At 35.4% G+C, this 24,342-nt stretch overlaps 3 protein-coding genes across 12 annotated transcripts in view; 1 reads left to right on the plus strand and 2 right to left on the minus strand.

The window, feature by feature from the left end:
- On the minus strand, positions 1 to 6,776 carry LOC117104954. 4 transcript variants are annotated; one of them, XM_033245915.1, is made up of 2 exons: positions 6,426 to 6,760; positions 1 to 2,000 (listed from the first exon to the last, which is right to left on the minus strand). In XM_033245915.1, coding segments are annotated over exons 1-2 (1,779 nt in total). In that variant the 5' UTR covers positions 6,428 to 6,760; the 3' UTR covers positions 1 to 223. The 4 variants fall into 4 exon arrangements, 3 of the variants coding, with proteins under 3 accessions (XP_033101806.1, XP_033101804.1, XP_033101805.1); XM_033245913.1 differs by lacking the exon at positions 6,426 to 6,760 and adding an exon at positions 3,864 to 3,992; XM_033245914.1 differs by lacking the exon at positions 6,426 to 6,760 and adding an exon at positions 3,047 to 3,114.
- Positions 6,777 to 8,934: 2,158 nt separating this feature from the next.
- LOC117105099 (calcium-responsive transcription factor-like) lies at positions 8,935 to 16,972 on the minus strand. 3 transcript variants are annotated; one of them, XM_033246142.1, is made up of 12 exons: positions 16,783 to 16,972; positions 15,758 to 15,993; positions 14,930 to 15,083; positions 14,266 to 14,378; positions 13,932 to 14,121; positions 13,592 to 13,694; positions 13,356 to 13,484; positions 12,841 to 13,041; positions 11,064 to 11,205; positions 10,496 to 10,583; positions 9,893 to 9,963; positions 8,935 to 9,680 (listed from the first exon to the last, which is right to left on the minus strand). In XM_033246142.1, exons 1-12 carry the CDS (start codon positions 16,970 to 16,972, stop codon positions 9,462 to 9,464), a joined length of 1,836 nt encoding a protein of 611 aa, XP_033102033.1. In that variant the 3' UTR covers positions 8,935 to 9,461. The 3 variants fall into 3 exon arrangements, with proteins under 3 accessions (XP_033102033.1, XP_033102035.1, XP_033102034.1); XM_033246144.1 differs by lacking the exon at positions 16,783 to 16,972 and adding an exon at positions 16,378 to 16,732; XM_033246143.1 differs by lacking the exon at positions 16,783 to 16,972 and adding an exon at positions 16,374 to 16,732.
- Positions 16,973 to 17,056: 84 nt separating this feature from the next.
- The window catches only part of LOC117105097 (sn1-specific diacylglycerol lipase alpha-like), a 57,248-nt gene continuing 49,962 nt past the window's right edge, over positions 17,057 to 24,342 (plus strand). For all 5 annotated transcript variants that reach the window (XM_033246130.1, XM_033246131.1, XM_033246134.1 and 2 more), the window contains exon 1: positions 17,057 to 17,193. In XM_033246130.1, the coding sequence (XP_033102021.1) occupies positions 17,099 to 17,193 (95 nt within the window). In that variant the 5' untranslated portion in view covers positions 17,057 to 17,098. The remainder of the gene's footprint in view (positions 17,194 to 24,342) is intronic.

Consider the following 24,342-nt stretch of genomic DNA (forward strand, 5'->3'; position numbering starts at 1 on the left):
TATTGCACGGTATTCTATTTCATGGTATCGCCAAAATCCTCTCTACCTGTTACAATAAAAACACAATACAAGTTCCAAAGTATTAAACGACGTCTGCAGCAAACTTAGTTAGCGATATTAAAACATCACTCAAAATATATAATATAAATTATACGTTTTAAATACTGTACTGATAAAATAACCTCTCGGTGACATTTGGCAATTTAAATTGTTTTTATTGTTTTCAAGCAGGTAAGTTTTTAAGTTCCAGTTCTTCATCCGTGTCTATTATGCTTTCGTCGTCATCATCCTCGTCTTCATCGTCATCCCCAAATGCTAACATACTATCAATCTTAGAAGATATTATGTTTCCAAGTTTACCTCGCCGTTCCCGTTGCTTATCAAAACGTAGGCCTAGCATAGAAATATCTCGGTAAGACTCTTTCTTCTTCATCTGTGCTGCCTTACGTTCCTCCATCCGTTTCCGCATCACAAGGAACTTTTCTTTTTCTGTCAAAGGTTTCTTTTTTTCCACTGCTACTTGAGGCACAACATCTTCGATAATCTTGGGTTTTATTGAAGATCCTATAAGACGTTGTGATAGGGGTGATAACTCATTCAAATCGTTCTTGAGAACTGATGAAGCAGGACCAGTGCCACTGCGATTGGTAGGTTTTTCTTTCGGGTTATCGAATTGCTTCACATGGCCAATAATCTCTGGAATTAATGGTGTCTTCTCTGTACTGACTTCAGATTCAATGTTATTGTTAATCTCTGGAGATGTTGGTGTCTGTTGTGGTTGCTTATGCTCAATAACTTCTGGTTTCTTCACAGATTTCGCTATAGGCTCTTCATTGTTCAAATCATTCTCAGTAATCACTAAAATTGGCGAAAGAACGTAATTCGCTGGGGAGTCATTTTTTGTATTTGATTTACTGACCTTAAATTTAGTCTTTTTAACTTGAGGTAGAACTACCGGTAAGTCTTTAGGCCTACGTTTAGGCTTTGGTTTCCATGCTATCTTCCTTGATTTCGTCTTCCTCTGGGAAAAGAGTTCTGGCGGAGTACCAATGGGGACATCCCAAACTTTTTTCTTTTTGCTCAACTCCATATTTCGTATCTCCCTTATTCGTTTTTCCACTTCTTCAACATTCATCCCAATGATTTCGTGGTCATTTATATGTGCACGTAAATATTCGGCAGAGAAATTAAGTCGCATTTCGGGGATCGCATTGTCAAATACTAAAGTCTCTGGCTCACCAGCGCCGTGATCAACATCCTCTACGTTAAGTGGTTCTTTAACCATAAACTCACCATCTTGTAATACATCATACATTTTAATGTACCAATCATTGACGTCAAATGCATCACCAGTTTCAGACGGAATCGGGCGCTCAATAATCACTGCCGAATTCTTGCGCGCTTTTATTCCATCCAAATCTCGTCGTATTTCGCGCAATTTTTTGCATAACTCGAGAACAAGAATTTCTTTCGTCTCTATCAAAGTGCGATAAGTTGGAGAATTGCTTCTTGGATGATATCCTTCTTTGGATGGTGTCATTACGGTCTCCTCTCTTCCAAATACATTGCTTTGTTGTCCAATGACAGGTAAGAAAGATTCAAGCTCTAGGTCTGTCGGTAAAGATCTGGGTCTTGGTCTAGCATGACATAAAGTTCGTTGCCTTTGACATAGTTTAGGATTGCTGCCCAAACTTCTGATCGCCAAATCTCGACATAAAAGTCCATCGCTAATATACACATGGGAAGAGGCTTTTTTTCCAAACGGATAAATGCTTGATTTACTGAAGCCATATTGACATGTGCGATTTCCTGTTTTAGATAAATTGCACTTCAACTCACTAGCGTTTTTTGTCGAAAAAGTAGTTTTTGAACGGCCCTGGTAGAATATCCCTGAGTTACCATCAAATTGCATTTTTGGTCTGGTGGAGGAGAGGTGTGTTGTATCAGCGAACATATTGGAAGTACCGGATTTACTGTCTGGGCCTTCTGAAGCCAATGACCTAAAAATAATAAAAGAAGAATATATTTTTTGTGTCAAATTTACTTTTTAAAGATGAATATTCATGTTTTCATAATTGAAACGATTACACTTGTTACCAAAGACTTGCCAAACGTTAAACGACTTGTAAAGTTAGCAGCAGTTTAACCAGGACCTAGGCCTACTTTTTGAACATACAAACAAATCATAGAAACAGTGCTCAATATTATGGCAAATTTGACGTTCTGATTCTATCGAGTATAAAGCCTAGGCCTAGACCCTCATGTTTGGGAATTTCCAGCAAGGTCGTCGTGGAAAAATCAAATCTCGAGCACCAAAAGTACAATTCAAACTGCCTAGGAAGCTGTCCAATTTTAGGGATTGAAAACTGATTAGTGCAACAGTGCTAACGTATGTGCGAGGTGCTGTACGGTATACTATTGCGATCGTATCAGTGGTGGCGCCTTTTCTTCCTCGACAGGGGGATCATTAACACGCATGGTTTTCTATCAAATTATAATTTTTAGATAAAGAATCCCATAATTAACACAAATTTAATTGTTTTTTAATACAAAAATTATCCAATAAATTTAATTTTTCTTCCGACCGGGGGTGGGGTGGGGGTGAGGATCGGCTAGGCTTCCCCGAGGTCGGGGAGTTTAGACTCCTCTTCGGGATTCATGGCGTCGTCTCAGTGCGGACGCGTATTTAGCTCGTGGGAACTCCGGCGACTTTTGGGCGGAAACAAATTATGGTTGTGAGAACATTTGAATTTCGAGTATAGGAGTGTACCACTTATGTGGAATTGCTTTAAAACTACCTAGCATTTAGAAAAAAAAAACCAAGGGAAAGGGAATGATGTAGCAAACTGCGAGTAAGCATATGTGGGGGGGGGGGGGGGGGGGGGAATACGTGAATACATTGGACTTTTGTCTAATTCAAATGTAATGCCCGCGTACGAAGGTGTATACCAGCAGACAACGAACTATTGTGCCAATATCTTGAACGAAAAACATCCTTTACAATGTAATAAACCTAGGTATTAAAAAGCACAATAACTCAACAAACCTGATAAACGATTGCCTGTTGGCCAACATCTCTCTTATATTAGCAAAGATAAATCTTACAAAAGCCACTGCGGCGTGTACACATACTGACAAAAGGACTGAAATCTTTTGAAGCAACAAAGCCCTATGTCCCATGACGGTCTTTAAGCCTTTCTCTTTCTTAAGGTCTATTGAAGGAAGGCATATGTATACAATCCTACTCAAATACTATATACAATGGTGTTAAAGGGGTTGGTCCGCTTAAGATTATATAGGCCTATCTTTTCTTTTAAATATAGCATCTAACAATTACCAAGGATACAATTATCATATCCAAGATACGGACGCACACTTTATTCCCATGGTAACGAACATGTATTGCCATGGATACCAGGGAGCATGTTAACAAGAGTCCCCCTGTGGCTACGTGGCCTGAAAGCCTGCTTTTCTGACGAGTAATTCCATAACAATAGTGGGTTGGTGGTTAAGATGCCTGCCTTTCAATCCTATGGTCGGGCGGAAACAAATTATGGTTGTGAGAATTGAATTTCGAGTATAGGGGTGTACCACTTATGTGGAATTGCTTTAAAACTACCTAGCATTTAGAAAAAAAAAAAAAACCAAGGGAAAGGGAATGATGTAGCAAACTGCGAGTAAGCATATGTGGGGGGGGGGGGGGGGGGGTGAATACATTGGACTTTTGTCTAATTCAAATGTAATGCCCGCGTACGATGGTGTATACCAGCAGACAACGAACTATTGTGCCAATATCTTGAACGAAAAACATCCTTTACAATGTAATAAACCTAGGTATTAAAAAGCACAATAACTCAACAAACCTGATAAACGATTGTCTGTTGGCCAACATCTCTCTTATAGTAGCAGGCCTACATCTTGACTAATTGGTTTACAATGAAATTTAGAGAGGAAATTGTAGTATACAGTATCCACGCATAGCGTAGCCTGGTTTAATAGAGTAATTGTCTAGTTTGACCATAACTCGTATACCGGATAGATAAATCTTACAAAAGTCACTGCGGCGTGTACACATACTGACAAAAGGACTGAAATCTTTTGAAGCAACAAAGCCCTATGTCCCATGACGGTCTTTAAGCCTTTCTCTTTCTTAAGGTCTATTGAATGAAGGCATATGTATACAATCCTACTCAAATACTATATGCGATGGTGTTAAAGGGGTTGGCCCGCTTAAGATTATATAGGCCTATCTTTTCTTTTAAATATAGCATCTAACAATTACCAAGGATACAATTATCATATCCAAGATACGGACGCACACTTTATTCCCATGGTAACGAAAATGTATTGCCATGGATACCAGGGAGTATGTTAACAAGAGTCCCCCTGTGGCTACGTAGCCTGAAAGCCTGCTTTTCTGACGAGTAATTCCATAACAATGGGTTGGTGGTTAAGATGCCTGCCTTTCAATCCTATGGTCCTAGGTTCTCTCACAAGCGTTTCACACTCTGACTAAAAACATCTATAGGCCTACTCCCTAAGCCTCATAAAGAGGCCTATAATATCCCATCATGTAATTGGAGAGTTATGTACATACATATCTCACAGCGCTGTTTATAATACAACACTAAAAAAAAAAAAATTATAATAATAATGGGACTTATGAAGTGAAGTTGTTTTAGTAATTTGGTCACAGGAATTGAACCCAGGACGTGAAGACAAGCATGTTCTATATATATATATATATTTTTAATGCTTTCTCAGTCTTCTTCTTTTTTTTTGTTGTTATTGTTATATAAAAAAATATACTACGTATTGTCATTGAAAGTTACAGTAGATTGTGATAAGGTAAATGGGGGCGCTCTTCTTTTATGAATGTATAATAGGGCCTATATAAATATATTTTAGGAATGTAGGCCTATATATAGGCCTATATATATAATTACATTCATATATATATATAATTTTAAATTCGGCTAATCTGGTGGTAGTCACTGTGTGTCCGCTGAACCGTGGAGATCTGTAGGTCCCCGGTTCAATTCCCATCGCTGCCTCTCCTTGTGTTTCAGTTAGAGGGCCAAAATACAAGTTACATAGCGCACCGACTTTCGGATGAGACGTTTAAGCCGTTGGTCCCGTGTGAATTTATGGCCCATGTGCACGTTAAAGAACACAGTACACTCTTCGGAAAAGAGTAGGGGATTGTCTCCCAGTGTACTGTCCAATCACCACCAGAATGACCCCACTGGAAACAAGTCTTCCTCTAGACTTTCGTGGGCTATCCTTTGTGATTACACCGAATAAATCCCAAAGGGTATAAAGAGGAATCTGTGAGTTACAACATTACATTACATTATATTATATATATATATATATATATATATATATATATAGTATATATACATATATATATATATGTATGTATCTTATACACATCTAGATGTGTATAAGAGACAGTAACACATGATGGTCGTTGTGGTTGGTTGTGTGGTAATTCGGTCCCGCCATTTACTACGTGGGAGATTGTTTCAACATAAAAAGCTATAATAAATTACGTTTGAAATATTTGACAACCTGAATGCGAGCGACATACTGTACCCTTGTAGGGTCAATGCGGTCACCGAATCTTATTCGAATAAATGCCTCCTTTATATGATGAGCACACACAATTTTAAACTACACTACAGTATATTTGTTCCCGTTCCTCGACCTACAACTTAACATTAACATTGTCCGTGATATATAAAATTGAAGATTTTGAATTGTTCTCTTTATGTACTTAAACAATTAAGATATTAGATTTCAATTAAAATTTCATCGTAGAGTAATGGACTTAAGTTATTGTATTGCATGGTAATTGGCAAGAATGCAGCAAAACGTGTGAAACCCGAATTATTGATCTTTATCGTATCTAACTTAACCTACACTTGATGGAATATTTTGGATAACAAGCAATGCTTATTGTGCTATTGTGCTCTTAGAGCCAACAAAATACTACAGTAGGCTTTACCTATCTTCCGCCATTATTTTATGAAACAATTAACAACTGGGGGGTAGGCCTTTTACCAGTCAGAAATTAAATTCGTTCATGGAATGTATCTTTTTTTTTTATTGCGATAACAAACAGTTGGTGTGCTGTACTTTCGACCCCGTTGAAAATATATTAGGCCGATTACTTTATGAGTAATTGGTGGATTGAATTAAATGAAATGAGAAAATTGCATAGCTAGAAATCCTGGCGAAACTCATGATGAAGTATTATAAACCATAAACGATTAAGATCTCGTAGTTTCTGTGCCATCCAAATTAGTGATTTCATATAACCACGTCGGCATGGTATTTTTAAACCATAAGTTAGCTTAAAGGTTTAGTATATGTACTCGTTTAGAAAGCATTTTATAATTAATACAATAAATACAACTTACATAGGCCATAAGTTTCACTCAGTTATTAACTCCACACTCCATTCACCAGCACCACTGCATACAGTAGAAACCATCATAAAAAGGTAAGTGGTACGCTTTCGGTTATAGATATATCCCACGGGGAATTGCTGGTTTTGAGCACTGTAGTGCAACGTAATGATTGTTGAACTTCAACTCTCTATTCATTAAATTTTTTACTGGACTTCGTGATTCGTGGGCAAACAATTGAAACAGTAAACTGTGCGTTGCTTGGAAATCACTAAGGGCACTTGGTCTATTGATATAAAAGTGCTGGAAATATCAGATAAGTGACACGCTGTACTTAATTCGCACAGGAAAGTAATAACTGCCATGGATGCGTCGCGTCATCACGCATTATTATGTGTGTGCGTATAATTAATGCAGTACTACCTTTTGGTCCTACTGTAACCAATCATACGAAGGCGCGCTCAGAGTGTTTACATTTTCAACAAGAGGAATCAACCAATTAACGTCGGTCGCGTACCATCGGACCAAGAAGGCTAATTTTGTTTTCTTTTACAATTCATTTTCGTTGGTAAAATATATGCTAAAATTTCTCAGAACAGCTGAAAATAACACATTTCAAAGGTTTTTCAGGCCCCAACAGGGCTTCACCCCCGCTGGTCTTCTCCTTCAGAAATCCAGACCCTGTCGGACAGCTTATTTTCCCTTCTCTTGAACCACCACTGGTTCTATAGTAATTATTTATCCATCTACATTAACAGACTTCGTTCATAAGCAGTTGTTAAGTTTGCTTGGTTAGTGCGAGATGCCTTCATTAACCAGAATTGACATTTGATAAACTTGACAAAAGGGTGACTGAAAACTTAGAGGTTGACCTTGCAGCCTTTCATAGTTAATTGTTGGAATACCTCCATAATATGATACAATAGTTTCAGTGTTAAATGTGCATATTTCATGCACAACATACTCAAAGACGTGTCCCGCTGCATTCGACACAGCCATTATAATCAATATCATAAACTCATTACAGAATGATTTGAATTAGTTAAGTGGGCTCAGTTATAAACTTACAATGGTACATTTTTCTTAACACAGTTTCTACCTGTCTCTTATACACATCTAGATGTGTATAAGAGACAGATATAAATCCATCTATTATTATTATGATAGCACAAATGACAATCCTTGGATCATAAGAGTTTACTTCATTAATTTTAAATTGTAAATAATAAAAAAATGAAATAGAAATATTAAATAATATTATAAGTAACAAAAAAATGAATAGGAGTTGCAATGTAAGCTAATTAACACTGAATAGGATGGAGGTCTTGAGAAGTCATAATTGAAATTCCATTAAGAGCGGACTTTCTGTACTGGCACCCCGATGGCAAAAGGGTGACTGAAAACTTAGAGGTTGACCTTGCAGCCTTCCATAGTTAATTGTTGGAATACCTCCGTAATATGATACAATAGTTTCAGTGTTAAATGTGCATATTTCATGCACAACATACTCAAAGACGTGTCCCACTGCATTCGACACAGCCATTATAATCAATATCATAAACTCATTACAGAATGATTTGAATTAGTTAAGTGGGCTCAGTTTATAAACTTACAATGATACATTTTTCTTAACACAGTTCCTACTTTTTGCATAGACCCCTTAAATTGTCTGATAATCAATTTAGGGAAATCGAAAGTGCAAATCAGGATAGCACATTTGGTTTACATGTTTTCCTCGGCAGGTGGTTACCAAATGAAATGCGTGACTACACCAGTTGGTTCGGAGGGGGGGGGGGCGGCCACTAGGGCCACCGCCGAGGTCCTGGGCCAGAACCAAGGTGACGTGTTTAGTCACATAATGAATGGTTGGTTGTGACAATGTACACGCAAGACCGCACGCGCATCCTATATTCTACTAAGTGCATGGTTGGCTGAGTTATTTTGGTCGAAAAAGATAAATTTCCTTGGTGAACCGATTCTCGAACGAGTTAACGAAAGCTCTCTAATGACTCAAGTTCCTGCATGACCGTTTTTAAATATTTTAATAAAACCAATTTCTTCTGATTTCAAAAAACATTTTCCCCTGAATTCGTGTGCATAGACGTGTGCTAAATGTGTGACAAATTTATGATCACACATGTGTTCTGCTAAATGCGTGTTTCATCCAAAATCACTTTAAGATGCGAGACGGTTGGTAACTATGAGGTAATACATTATTTAGTATTTTAATCGATATAAAAAAAATGTCTTTCTACATTTTATGACAGATGGTATATCTTTAAGTATTTCATAACACTGCTGTTGGGCAAAATTAGAAAAAGGCACTTTAGACAATAATGTCCTCAATCAATTTGGTGATTGGTGTTTCGTCAATGGCACATTCGACCTCAATAAGTTGATGAAGGAAGACTTATTATCTATCACTGGTGAATTCCTATCATGTTGTGTATCAAGTCTGGTAAAAAAACGTAATAAAAAAAACCCCTTAATTGTGCAGTATACAAAAATCAATGAAAAGAACTTAGAAATTGTTTATACATTTATTATGCATTGGAAATAATCAGATCATACTGGATTTGTGTAACATATGTGTATCAATTTTTTGCCAAAATTTCAAAGCCGCTTTTGCTCTCATCGATTGCTGGTCATTGGATACATAATCGTTTATATGTTCAAGTCACTTCACTCACACGGAATATTCTACATAATCAGGATAAACCAATTTTATCTACCGTATATTCCTGGCTAGAGTTGAATACAAGGTTCTTGGTTCTATATAGCTGATAACACCTAAATTGGGACTTGGGACAAGGTGCATTATTGACAGTTAATGAACTGTAAAGTGCCTTGACCAATTACCAAGTATGCAATCTTTTAACCAGCCTTGAATCACAATTTTTACTGAAAGCCTTTGCAAATCCAATGATTAAATAATTAAGCATGAAATATATTGCAGCCCTATAATGGGTTTAATATTGCTATATTATAAAATTTTATAAAAGTAAAAAAGATAAGTTTATAAAACATTTCTATCTGCATGGATCGTTCTCATTTGATTGGTGAGGATCTGTCATTGTCATCAGCTGACTCAATTACTGATTGGTTGTTTTGCATTTCACTGAGTAAAGATTCTGCCCCACTGTCTTGTAACAAGCTATTTGATTGGTTGTTTTCAGACTCCATCATTGGTAACAGGCTACTTGATTGGCTGTTGGTTGTGTCACTGTCTGAAACTTCAGTGCAGGTTACGATATTGCTCTTGGTTGTCTACAAAATGATTGAATTAAGAAGTGAAAAATGATACAGAAAAGATCTGCCTTAAATTAGTGTAACTGATACTTGACTTAATCAATCAAATGTATAAACAAAACTATAAATTACTAATAGAATATAATCCCCTCCTTTCCCCCACTGATGCTGCCACTGGTCACATTCCCTAATCCAATTCCACCTGGGAGTGGACACTGAATGTTAGTTACCTTGGTTGTATTTATCTGTGACAGCAATGTATTGGCAGATGACTCTGTTAAGCCTTCACTGCTGTGGGCATCTGTAACACAGTAACATAACAAATATGAATATAAATCAAAGGTGTATTCATAGTGGTTAAAAACATTAAAAAACTGAATATTTCATATAAAAAGATCAATTAAGTGATTAACATTCTATGAGACATAGACCCCGTAAATTTACAAACTTCATCCTGTTTAGTCCTTCATGTTAAAATGCAGCAAAATCATAGAGTATATTATAATTTTCTTAAATAAAATAGTAACTTTACAACATCCTTAAAATGTATAATGGGCTTGAGGAATAATGAGAGAGTGTGAAATTAGGCTGAACTTGAAAAGGCATCATCCACTGCTTACTGTCCTGTTGGATTTATTACCTAATAACAATAACCAGTATCTTACCTATTGGAGAGCTTCGAGACACCCCCACCCCTTCCTCTGCACAAAAAAAACCCCCAGGTTTTCCCCATCCTCAACTACAAATTCACTGGGCAAAAACATTGACACTGAAGTAGTTAAAAATCACCTTTGAGTAGGTACTGGTACTGGTTGTGTACTGTAGGTACTTACCATCCTCCACTTTCCCTGCTGGCTCAATCCAAGATGTCAATTCATCATCTTCATCTTCAATTTTCTTTCCAATGATTCCAACTTTATGCTGGAAAAAGATCAGATGCTTACTATAAACACAATACATCAGAAACATGTATTTTAAATTTTATAAAAATGGGAATATAAGTATGGGAGTATAAAGTAAATTAAACATGATCATTCCACAGCAATGGTAAATTTATAACATTATGCAGTGTTACAAAAATGGGAGTATAGTAAATTAAACATGATCATTCCACAGCAATGGTAAATTTATAACATTATGCAGTGTTACAAAAATGGAAGTATAGAGTAAATTAAACATGATCATTCCACAGCAATGGTAAATTTATAACATTATGCAGTGTTACAAAATCTTTTTTAAAGATCAACTCATTTACTATTATTTTTATTTAAATTATGAAAATACTACTTTTCTTTCCAAAACAGTCCCAGTTAGAATAGATTTCTTAAATCATAATTTAATTATATTATTTTATTAAAATAATTATTTATTTTAAAAATAAGTAGAGAAAATTGTACTTACTTCTAGGATAAGTTCTCCCTTTTCAACAGCTTTGTTGATTTCATGTTTGTAGTTTTGAATGTTATTGATGGTAGGGAAGTACCTGGGATCATGTCTATCGGGGCTCTTCTCAGCTTTAAATAGATCTTGCAGAACATATTGCCTAAGAGCACAGAGACTAAAATTAGCATTTCAAACTTTTGCATGACTATCACTTAAAACATGGGTGTACAAAGACTATGTGTTCAAACTGTGTTGACTATATTGGCTAGGGCAGAATTGGTGGGGTTTACACTGTGTTTGCTGACTGTGTGGATACAATGTGTAATCTTACCCACACTATCATCACACTTGTACTATATGTTCAATCTGAGTACACACAGTGCAAACCTCACTAATGGACCTTTCCACAGTGTCAATCGAACTTAACAACCGACCAATCAGAACAGGGCCAAGAAAATGCGCATGTTTAAAAAGCACATGTGCATATGTTTTAATAATGTCATTTTTTGGGACCTTAGAAACATTATCCAAGGGGTGGAACTTAACGGAAAGGTCTATTCAACCCAGTCAATAAAAAAACTGTGAAGACAGTCTTTCACTATGTGACATTTTTCAAAGGGTGTATAGCATGTATATAATTGACTTTAACCATTCCCAGCAGGAAAGGATGGATAGAATACCTTGGGGTGAAATACACCAAGGAAAATCCATGAAAGTCTGAAGACATATTTCTAGTAGGGTTTTTTTCTGGGGGATGAATTGGTCAGTACACCATGAGACAATGCCTTAAGCTTTTCCAAAGAGTGTATGGTATGCCATTGAAACTTGCATTTCAAACCTCCAGCTGATACACAAGGAGAGATTGAACCGAGAACAAATATCTCCACGTTTCAAAGCTTTGTAAAAAACATCCACTGTTCAATGCACATACAAGTGGCTACCACCAGTTTAGCAGACTAAGCTACACTAATCAATGGTGATGTTGGTAGTCTATGAGTGGATTCTTACCTAGATAAACTGACTAATTGTCCTTTAAAGCCAATCGCGGTTGCGGCTCCACCCGTTGCGGTGGATGGATGGATATATTTGGTATAAACACCAAGGATAATCCACAAAAGTTTAAAGAAGACTTATTTCCAGTGGGGTACTTCTGGTGGTGATTGGGCAGTACATCCGTTGACAATCCCCTATTCATTTCCGAATAGTGTATGGCGTTCTTTAACGTGCACACGGGCTGCAATGCACACGGAACCAACGGTCTAAGCGTCTCATCCGAAAGACGGTGCGCTGTTGTAGTACTTGCATTTCAGCCCTCCAGTTGAAACATGAGGAGAGGAGCAATAGGAATCAAACCGAACAATTGTCCAGTGGGGATGGGTAGACTGGCGGTGGTAGTGACATCAACATCGCACACATACCTCACAGGGTCACAATCCACAGCAGAGTGGCAAAGCTGCAGGCAGAGCTGCCTGCATAGCCATGGAAATCACTGCCATGAGTTGGCCGTGGAGCCTGCCACACCTGCAAGGGCAAGCGGTGGCATCGGCACACAAAGGCTCTACAGGAAGCACCAGGGACTGAAGCTGCAATGGGTGGAATCGCAACTGCGGTAGGCTTCAAAGGACAATTAGTCGGTTTAACCAGGTAAGTATTTACAAAGTAGACTGAGCTGCTCTCTATCTATTTGAAAGAGGACAAGGAACAAAAATATATATTTTTATAATTATGCTACATAAATTTGGCAAATGATGCATCGATGTCTGAAACCCATTCATTTTCATAATATTCACATTACCTTAACTTGGATCGAATCTGGAAATCATTTGATATGCCTTCACTCATAAGATCTTGGATTTTCTTAGCAACTTTTGGATTCATCCGCTCCTCTGGGGGTGTTTCTTGTCGTTGCAGCTCCAGCATCGGTTGCAGAACATTTTCAGATGTGATTGGTTCGTGGTAATCATGGGCCTGAATTGTGGGTAATTGTACATAGCATCTGAATAAAAAATCAAGCAGTGGCTAAATTTAGTTTAACCTACATCTTTGTAAGCAATGTAAAGTGAGAAGGTGTTTTTTTCCAATCTGTATAGAAACCAAACTTATTGCTTAAAGGTGATCGAAACTATAACATTTTGAAACTCATCTCAAAAGAGGGATCATGTTGTTGAAAACATATTTTAGTACAATACTATAAATAAAAGCATTCTTTATTCTCAGTCTAGGACTGGGTAGATCAATCATCATGCTATACAGATGTCGTAAATCATTGTCAAACCTAACAGAGGGAGTGTGAGCTGAACAATCACTAACCTTTCTACACCTTGAGCCTGATCAACTCCGACCTCTTTAATTGATTGGAAAATTTTATCATGTTCTTTCTTATCATTTGCATTGCCCGCTTTATATTGAATAAACTTTTTCACCTTCTTTATATGAATTCTGTAAAAAATAAAAAAAGTTGAGTAAATAGATACAAACACAACATTTGATACATTGGACCACTGAGGGCAGCATATCAATTGTGTCAATAAATGTTAATTAGTTACCTTGCAGGACATGATGTTTTGAAGTGTTTGGAACTCCCACTCTTCCAAGATTTGCTCTTCCTCCTTGGACCAAACTGACACTCCATTGTCACAGCCCTGCTGCCTAAAAAATACAAATCAGAACAACTAAAAGTCAAGATATTTATAAAGTAGAAATCATCTGTCTGTGATGAGGTCTATTCAAATGGTTAGTGTGTGAACAGCATTACATATCTAACATGATCAACTTACACTAATAAAATAGTATTTTAAATAATTCACTTGCAAACACATTGGAGATCAGACAGAAGATAGTGGCTTGGTCATGTACTAAGAAGATCTGGTGTTTATTTCAACTTACCCATGTTCACAAAAGGAACGCCATCATATGGGACATACTGTGAGCGCCACATAAGGCGTTTAGATGACCGCTCGGCACTCGGCGATTGACGGGTACCCCAGAAACTCCCTGTCTCTTGTTTATGGAATGTTAATAGTAAGTCCAGCTCAATATCATTTTCAACATATCCTCTGTAGGATGTACCAATTTTCTGCAAATTAGGTTATAAAAATGATTGTTTTGGAATTTGTTATATCAAATTCTATGAATAATGTACATTTATTAGTCCACCACACATTACTAGTGGTTTCAATCACTCAGAGCTCATAGTGATACAGTGGCCTATGTATCTTACCTCACAATCGCTCAGCCTGGCAGCCCACTGGGGGCAGTCTGCTGGGGGAGCCTTGCAGCTTGTCTCCACTAATTTAATGGGTATCGGTATCTGTCCAGGCTGAATAATAACACCTGTAAAACACATCAAATAAATTACAATTATTGAATTACCAATGCCACAATTCTTCTCAATTGTTCAATTATTTCTGGTTATCAATGAAATGTTTTCAAACATTTGTAAATTAAACTGAATAATTAAAAACTTTACATTTGGAAAATATTAATAACAATATTAAGTTTGTTCACTGAATTGATACAGTATTTGAATACAGTAATACATAATTCAACATCAGTCACATATAACATAAAAGTATATACCCATAATAAAAATATTCAAATGATCTGACATACACAAATAGAACAAGAGATAACTAGAATAAAATAATTAAGAACCCCACATGATTACCAAATATTGAAAATAATCAATGTCATAAATGGTTCTTTGGGGGTGGTTGTCAATCATCTAAATATTCTATTAAAAGGCCTTAAAAAAATTGTTTTTAAAGAAAATGACACTTGAAAATCAAGATCAATAAGTCAACAGTTTTAGTCAAAAATCAAAAACATTTTCGTGAACAAAAAGGGTTTTTTGTTGTAAAGATAAAATCTTCTGTGAAACTCACTACTTGTACTCATCTTCTTATCTCCAGTGATTGGTACATAGGTGTACACAGCTTCAACTTTTAACCTTTGATCTTTATCACTGCTACTATCGTGTGGTAAATCTATCAGTATGGGTTCCTCCATCTCTTCATCATTATCTTCCTCTTCGGCATTCTAAGAAGAAATTTTCATATTGTGAACATTACTACAAATTAATTCATGAAAAAAACTAGAGTCCAATTCCACGAATGTAGTTGATCCATGGCTGTGCTATGTTGATTGAAACACCGGTTCTCAATGTTCAACAACATTGAGGCCTATTAAATTATTGACTGGGAGACTATGTTAAGAAAGTATTTCTTCTCGGATGATCACTATGAAGTTTCATGTGCCCACTGAATACCCTACTGATTCTGTGCACTCAAAACAAGAGCAGATCCTTTGACAAAAATAGTCAATCCATCTCTGACCTTTCCAAAATACTCCACTGAAAATGTGTGTTTGGAATATCGGGGGTTATTCTCTGTGTGACTCGCATAAAAGAAACTAATCAACCAACCATGTACAGTATACAGTACTAGATTTCCATAAATTAAGGAGATTTATCATTTTTATAAACTTTGTCATTTCGAAGACAATACAGTTCAGAAGTATACATAAACAAAAACCAAAAATGATATATAAAATATTAAGAGTAACAAACAATGAAATAAATATATACATGCAAACAAAAAAATACAAAATATCAAAATACTGCAAATAAGTAATCGAGTAAGAATGTCAGAAAATATGCAAGTACTGTAAAATAAAAAGTAAATAAATATACTGTAATGATGGCCAATACTAACACTGAAGCTCGCCTTGATATGGGCTCTGTGATTTTCATTCAACACAATTACAGATGTTGTCCTCGGTTGGACGACTTCTCCTGTAGTGACTATATCACCATACAGTTTAGACTCGTCAGTTGTTGTCCTCAGGTCGACGACCTCTCTGGACTCTATTGCAGAGTTGACTATGTCTTCATCTTCACACAGTAATTTAGACTCGTCAGACATTCCTATCGCTCGGTTCTGAACTTTTTCTAACAAAGTGATATTATTTATAAATTGAGGAGGTTATCATTCAGTAAATGCAAGCTGTATTAAACATTAAATTTTGAGGTTTCATGTTTTTGGATTTCCTTTTCCGAAATGATTGCAAATGGACTAGGCCTGTTTTAGGCTTATAATTAAATTAAAAAGGAATAAAAGTGATTTGTGATAATTGGCTGAGTGGTATTTAATTGAGTGGTATGCAGTAGGCCTAGGCTAGTTTGCTAGCTGGGCTTGCTGAAGTGGGAGTTGGTCGATGGGTTCGGTTGATGTAATAATAGGCCTAGGCCCTAGGCCAGGGTCCTCAGCCAGGGACTGACCAAATGAGATTCCTGCCCAAATAAATAATAATAATACTACTTAGGCCTACTTACTGTAGGTCTAGGATAGGAATTGCCTTTAGCAAATATTCACAACCCAGGATCTAGGCCTAGCCATGGCCTTCCGTAGGCTATTCTAGGCAAGGGTAGCAGGCTAGGCCTAGCCAAGCCTAGGCCTAGTAAGTAACGGCCCTACCTAGGCCTAGGCCCTAGCTAGGGCCTAGGCCTACCCAGGCCCAGCCCACTCCTCTGCTGGAGCTAAAAATGCAAATCTTTCGTCGGTCAGCCATATTGACAAGCCTTTGACTTTGTTTCTCTTTATTATACAGTCAGTTCAAACAAATAAGAGAAATGTGCAGTTTTATTAAATGCATATTAAAGTCTGACTTGACCGTGAACAAAGTTTGTTTACAATGTACAAACTGCGGGAGAAAAAAAAATTGAAAACGAGACACAAACCTCGACTTGAACCACGCCTCGATTTCAGATTTCGTCGATTCTGATGATTCGCGTCTTGGGAAATTGATGATGAGGCTATCGCAATAATGTTGAGGGCGCTAAACCATTCATTCAATCTTTTCGCAACCAAAACATGATCAATCAGCTGCAGTGCTTTTTGTTGAGAAGTTGCACAATGAAAGTAGCACATCCTCTTTCCGTTATTTTTCTCAGGATTTTACGTGGGAGTTGAAGACTTTGATAAAGATGCTGCACAAATTGTTTTCATATGTTATTTCTCATTGAGCTATTAAGTTAAATTGAAGTATTATTGAAGATGCCTGGAATGCTTGTATTTGGGCGCCGATGGTCTGTTGGAAGCGACGACATTGTCGTTCCAGCTCTCATCTTGCTCGTCTCCCACCTTACTTGGTGAGTGCAACTTCAGCATTGCATATTACATTTTGACTAGTAGTAGACTTAGAGAATTTTATGGTATTGAACATTTTATGTTGAAGTGGATATTTTGAAACTTTGTTTAAAAGTGCATAAGTAGTCATTTTATTTATTTGCCAAAGATGAAATTTAAGCTGATTAGCAAAGCTGTGTATGAAAACTTGTTGGATAGATTAGTAGAAAGTACCTGTCAAAAATGAGACCCTCTCTGAATTTGATGTCTAGATGGAGGTATAAAATTGATGTCATCCTGAAAATTATATAGGTCTAGGCCTTAGTCTAATTCTAGCCTATTAAACCCTGACCTAGTACATGGAGGTGCCTAGTACAGTAGTATTAAGGGGTTAAGTATTGGGTAGGTTGACCAATTTTTATGGCAAAGAAAACAAAATACAGTTGAATTTGCCTAAGTCAAATCCAAAATGCCATTGAAATATTGTTCAACTTAGATAAAATTTGACTTACGATTGTTAATTAATTAAAAACACAACAATTTGGAATGTAAAATTAGGTCGACTTAGAAATTATTTGACTTAGGCAAGGACGACCTAGGCAAGTTTAACTGTAGTGATATAAAACTTGATCTCTGAAAGGTGATTTTCAGGCGGTGAAGTTGTTGATTCATGCAACAACAGCAAGGTTGAATTTTTTGAACCAAAATCATGTCTACAACGGGAACCAGTCACTAGGAGGAGTGGATGCCACTTTGAGTGAATGCTTGTTCAAGCGGATGCCACTTCGAATGAATGCCTTTTCAAGTGAAAATGGATCCAATTTTGTGAACATTAACTTGTGCAAATTTTCCTATTTTGACCGACCATTAATTCTAATAGTATTTTGCCGTCTTCGAATTAGAATTTGCTATAATTTAGCTGTTTTTTTTAAAATAATGTGTTATTTGTTACATAATAGCATTTTTCTGCGAATAGATTATTTATTCTTACACATTTACAGTATTCAGGGGATGCAGGACACCCCTAGTCGCTCCTCCAATCCATAGAAAATGTTCAATTCAAAAAATCACGCTTAAAAATCATGTTATTTTGTGAACTAGCACCGCCTCATTTAATCATTGATTTACAATATATTTTAAATACAAGTTTCATTATTGTCCAAAAGAAAATACTGACTTAGAGAAAAATTTTATTGCATATTATAAACATTTTATGTAGACATATTCAAAATACTTACTATATTTAGAAACATTAAACATTAGCATTGGCTTTTTAGTGTATGACAACAGTAACAAAGAGAACAATCTCATTGAATTACATTGAAATACATCATAGCTTTTGGTAAGAAAAAAAAAGTTACTTAAAAAGTTAATTAAAGAGCATCATATTAGGGAACACTAGTTTCAATGTATGAAATGAAATAATAGTAATCGAGTAATGATTAGGATTGTGAATTTAATTTTTCTATTATGTTCAGGAACACACCTTGGTATAGTATGACCAGTTTCTGTTACCATTGTAAAATTAAAATTTTAATAAAATAAAATTACGGTATATGGATTAATTATAACACCAATCCAAACATACATTGATATGGTAGGCACATCAACATCCTCAAACACATTTCCTACTTCCCTGCCCTTTTCCATACGTACATTACTTTAACATGCTTCCTCCCAGGATATTCCATTTTCCTTCCTACACTGATACACCCACAAACCTACATACATACCCACATACATATTCATCATAGAGAGAGTGAGGAAAGGCAAAATCACATGAGTTACGGAAGAATGACTCAACATGTTTTCCCAAATACATGTAAAACACATCCGAGACAATCAAGACCTACTAAAGGTTAATTACCGTCCTGACTAGGTTATGAGCTTAAAGTGGCTGTCAAGTGCCATAATTCTAAATACTGTACCATGGATCTGTATTTGCTGTGTCTAAAGCCAAAAAAGCTGAGGAGTGTAATGGGCGTAGTTTCAGTAAACATTATAATGATGAATACAAACAAAATGATCAGCATGAACACTTAAACTTTAAAATTTTAGAAGTAGTGTAAATAATGCAGTAATCATTACTATTATTTGTTGATATTTATTTTTCATAGAATTATTCTTGATTTACCTAACTTCCCTACATGAAATGTGGCACCCTTTAGCTCTGTACTATGACTAGTATAATTAATGCAATTTGCTCTATGGTCAGTGTCCATTTACATTCATGTTTATGATTAATTACATACTTTTCTTCTGTTTTACAGATTTTATTATATTGCATGAAATTGCAAGGATTGGTTTTTCATAAACTTGTATTGTATTGATTAAAATATAGTACACCAAAGAAATCATTGCTTAAAATTATTATAATTATTATACTAACTGACATTTAAGATTTAAGATGGTGTTTGTATTTCTGTGGGAATGTCTGCAGGTGTTTTGCCTTCAATTAGTAAACATATAATTTAAAAAAAAAAGGTATCCTCATCAAAAAAAGAGGAAACAATAATGTTTTATATTGTCTTAATGTCAGTCGGTAATTCCAGATTGAATAAATGCTGCAAAAGTTAGGCTTTCTTTGGTTTTATTCACCGTATGATCACCAATAAAGATTTGCTTGTATCTCAATCATTTTTCAATGTCACTTTAACTAGATGCCCTATCCATCTTTGATTGATACTGGTTCATTATGAATGCTCATTATTATTGTTTCTTTGGTTATTTTTTAAAAAATATTTCATGATTTGAAATCAACAGATACACTGATTATTTAAAAAGATCACCCAATACAGTAGAAGTCAAAATGGCAAATCATAGCCTCGCTTTCTTTATTTGGACTTGCAATCATTCTGTGTTATGATTAAAAATATTGAGTGTCTATAGGGCAAAATTTAAAAACAGTTTATACAGTATTACCAGGTGTAACCCTTGCCTATCATTTCACTCAGAGTTATGTAGTCCTCACTGATCATCGCAGAAAATGCAAAACTAAGGCGTTTTTGTAGATATGCCAACAAATCTTAGTCCAGTAATAATCTGAATAAATTAAAGGGAATCCTAGAGGCCCAGGGATATAATGTTTTTATGTGACATCAATCAGGATGATGAATGGATGTTAAACCATGGTAGTAAACTTATCTTAAATTAATGAGAGAGAAAATCCTGATCCTTTTATTTAGGCCACTATTGATGAGACTGTCAAATTTATTTATGTTTGTTCAAAGATTAGTCTAATATCGGTTCTACTATAGTCTAACAATCAATAATGCTGCTATAATGAGGTTATGAAATGGATTATCATTAAAATGAACTTGCAGGCTTGAGAGTGTAATGCCGAGTTTACACTATCACGTTTTATGTGATAAATACTTGTGATTTGCTCGTTACAGGTGTGTTATGACATCATCATACCCATGGCTGTGATGACATCATAATGCTAATATTATTTGGGCAAATCACAGATATGTAAAAAAAAATTTGATAGTGTGGACAAAGTATTAAGCATGTAAAATTTTCAAATTTGTGACGTTCATTCATGTCCTAAGAGTTTGTGAAATAGCAATAAATTATACTAAAATTAATCGCTAAGTGCTACTGCAACTTTTGTTGTGTCATCAACGTTTAGATGGCTACACAACTGCTTTCTTCATCTCATTGAACATGTTTTTTTTTTGGTTATGACCTAACTACATTCATGTCTGGTTTTTATTGGTGTTTAAACAAATGTAATAACTGTACGTAATAAGCCACTGTGCAATGCTCATTTTTAAAATTCAAAATGTACATGATGCTAGTTTTATAAGGTTTGAAGATGAAAGCAACAATTTTTGCTTTTATATTGCCGCTACCCTGGTGTTGTTGGGCTCACCTCCATTCTTTTTTTTACTACTGCTATTGCTAACCTTGTCATCATTGTCCTATCATGGAGATAAAATAGAGGCCCAAACACCATCCCAATTATTATTTCTTCCTACCTCTTTGGTACTCTTTTTGCCATTACTGCCCAGTATCATTATGATCCTTGCTACAGTACATCATATTATACAGTACCTTGGATTAATTAAATGCACCGGTGTGACTAATAAGTTTCAGTAAATTCCACACACAATACAATCATTCTTGTCTTTCATTTCTCATTTGAGATTTATTATCAAAGAGTTAATGAATTGGAAATGTTCTTGCATTGGGGGTTGTATAGTAATAATAAGACTTTAAAAAGAACATTTGTTTGTGGTTTTAAGAAATAAACAGAACACACCTATTCCATTTGATTTGCTATAGGCAGGTATTTAATAATAAGCTTAGAAATATAATAATGAGGATTTTATGAGATTTAATTAATTTACGGATTACTGGTTGCTTACTGTACCATGAGCATTAAAGATCAGAGGAAGTGAGAGTGAGAAAGAGTGTAGTGTCTATACCTACAAGTATGTAATGCACTATTAAAATGTACTATATAAAACATTAAAAAAGATAATGCAATTCCAGGGTTGCAGCTGTAGAAAACTAAGGGTGTGTGATAGACACTTTAAGTGTGGGTAGGTGATAACATCCTCTAAATAATATGATTAGATTTCTGTTTTTAAGGATTGAAAAGTGAGTCCTGGGTGAATAACTTCAAGGCTGGGTGGCCCCGCCTACCATAACTACATCTCTGCAAATCAAAAATACCAAATTAACTAACATAAACCAACAAAACTAGATAAAAATATATACACTGATATGCTGTGTAGTAAGGTCAAAGTCTCTGTACAATATGTACAATGACTTTGTGTGGACTTCAGTACTTCTATGCTTTGATAAACTTGTAAATCTAGATAATAGTATCGCTCTTCTACACCAGTGCTTATAACTAATAAGCATTGACTAATTATAGCTACATGGATGGAGATCCGGCCATGCAGCCATAATGGCTAATTGCAACCAGGCAACCCGACTAAAAGCTAAATAAAACATTTGTTTGATAAAGTTACCTGTAAAACAAAGCATACCTTAGTTAATAGAACAGTCAGTACAAGGGAATTTCACTAGCTTCGTGTTGGGTGCTCTCCTTCTATCACCATTGATGATGGGTGTACAAAACATACACTTTTCCATGACCCCTGTCATCCCTTCCTCCCCTTAAACCATGCCTATAACATAAAATGATGACTTTTGTTTTTGATGTCATCATTATATATTTAATGTTTAACTACCATCTAGTGGCGGATTAAATGGACCCAGCCAGCCCTCTCCTCTCCCCACCCCTTGAATTTTTCAAAATTATAAAAAAAAAAAAATGGAGAGGAAAAAGAAAATTATATTTAAATTTATTTTTAAGAGTGCCGTTTCTGGCCATAATCACATTTTCTCACCTCAGGCCTAACCATGGTTGGGCTGAGGTAGTATTTACCCCCTATCTGTGAAATTTCTTACTTGGGCCCCCTCTATTCCAAATTTTTGGACTTTTCACTGCCATCCTTCTGACAGTACAGTAGCAGTGCTATAAATCAGTAAAATTCAATAGTTTCATCAAATTTGGACTGAATTTACTTGGTCAGAACGATGTATAGTATTTTTATTTGCAAAGTGATAATGATTTGGAAAAGTGTGTTTTTCAACAAGATGATTACTAATATTCTGTCGAAAGTCAAAAAATGAAAAAATAATCTGAAAAATTGGAGGCTTGAGTCAATAAGTGATCGTCATCATTGGCAAACTTGTTTAAATCACTTTCATGCGCCGTTATCAACAGACATTTAGTAATCAACTTACAAAAATAAAATTAAAGATCAGATAAGATAACAAAACAACTCGATAACTTAAACTGAATCTTCATATTTTAATAATGAAATATCACTAATAATAATAGTATTATTAAGAATAATGTTGTATACAAGTACAGGTAGTATATTTTAATGTTTTTGAAAATGTGTACAGTATTTTGTTTTCACGGTATGAAGTATAGTATTTCTACTTGCTATTTGATGTCAATTGTTATTGAAGTACTAGCATGATTAATAACTTTGGTTGAAGTATTCTGATACTTGATATGATAATGTGATTGATTTTAACAAGGTATAGTTGACGTCTCCGCTAAATCTAATCTTGTTTGCATTTGCATCGTTTGGGCAATTATCCTTGGTCACATGATCAATTTTTTACCACTACCTGGATGATGTATTTAGCACCCAGAAGGCATTCAGTATAAAAGGAAGTTGTTCAATTCTACAGCTTCCTTCAACAACTTAATAAGTATTGTTATTGTAGTAAGATAAACATCAATAGATTAGTAATTATTAATAAAACTTCTGAAAAAAAAATGTTTATCGGAATGTTAATCATATGATTACATGAATAGGAGTGGTTTACCATAGCGGTTGAGACTTGGACTCTAAACCTTGAAGTAAGAGGTTCGAGACTCTTGCTGTGCAAGTCGCTTGTGTCCTTGCGCAAGACACTTTTTTCATTGTCTCTCCCTACCCTGGAGTAGAAATTTGGTATGGATGTTATGGCATTGAATATACCAGTTTCGTTCGCTAAGTATAGGCGAACAATCAGGTGTACTCCCCAGATAACAGAGAAGGTTGCACTTGGAGATTATTTGTTAATGTACGTAATCCAATGACCAGGGAAAATAACGTTCTCGTGCTTTTGATCTAGATTGTAATCTACTGTATGCCGTATGTTATTATGTTATATTATTAAAATTAAAGAAACTGGGTAATGCAAATTTTGGAGATCAAAATTTGTCTCGGAATTTAGGCTCTACAATGATTTTTATAAATTCAAATAGTCTGAGAATTAGTTTACAGTGGGTTGTAGACTGGTGAAAGAAATGCTGATTGAATTTAAAAAGCCTGAAATTAAAATACTAATAACAGGACAGAGAAAAAGTTGATGACATGTGTAAATTGAAAAATGTCAAGAGTTAGAATTGACATAAAGCATGGAAACCTAGACTTAAAAAGTTTTTCATCTTGTTTCCAAAGACATTCCAATAAATTTACAGTATTTTAAACGTTTCAATTCTAGAATTCTCATTTATTTCATATTTATTGAGTGCTATTTCTCTATCAAAATAATGACTCGATTATCCAACCACTCATGTAAATGTCAGTAGATGTATGTTTAACCATGGTAACAACATGCTAATTACAATTTTGAGAATCAATGCATACTTT

This window comes from Anneissia japonica, unplaced genomic scaffold, assembly GCF_011630105.1.
Source record: "Anneissia japonica isolate Jap-2015-1 unplaced genomic scaffold, ASM1163010v1 scaffold287834_len5846547_cov211, whole genome shotgun sequence".
Taxonomy (NCBI): Eukaryota; Metazoa; Echinodermata; class Crinoidea; order Comatulida; family Comatulidae; genus Anneissia; species Anneissia japonica.

Bases quoted from the DNA above. Each gene is read 5' to 3' on its own strand.
- LOC117105099 (XM_033246142.1), bottom strand. From the start codon at position 16,972: ATGTGCTACTTTCATTGTGCAACTTCTCAACAAAAAGCACTGCAGCTG. The intron at 13,485-13,591 runs GTAACTAATTAA...TATTTTTTACAG, and splicing joins AAAACATCATGTCCTGCAAG to AATTCATATAAAGAAGGTGA. The intron at 11,206-12,840 runs GTAATGTGAATA...CTGTGCTCTTAG, and splicing joins CAGATTCGATCCAAGTTAAG to GCAATATGTTCTGCAAGATC.
- LOC117104954 (XM_033245913.1), bottom strand. From the start codon at position 3,892: ATGTTGGCCAACAGACAATCGTTTATCAG. The intron at 2,001-3,863 runs GTTTGTTGAGTT...TATTATTTTTAG, and splicing joins AACAGACAATCGTTTATCAG to GTCATTGGCTTCAGAAGGCC.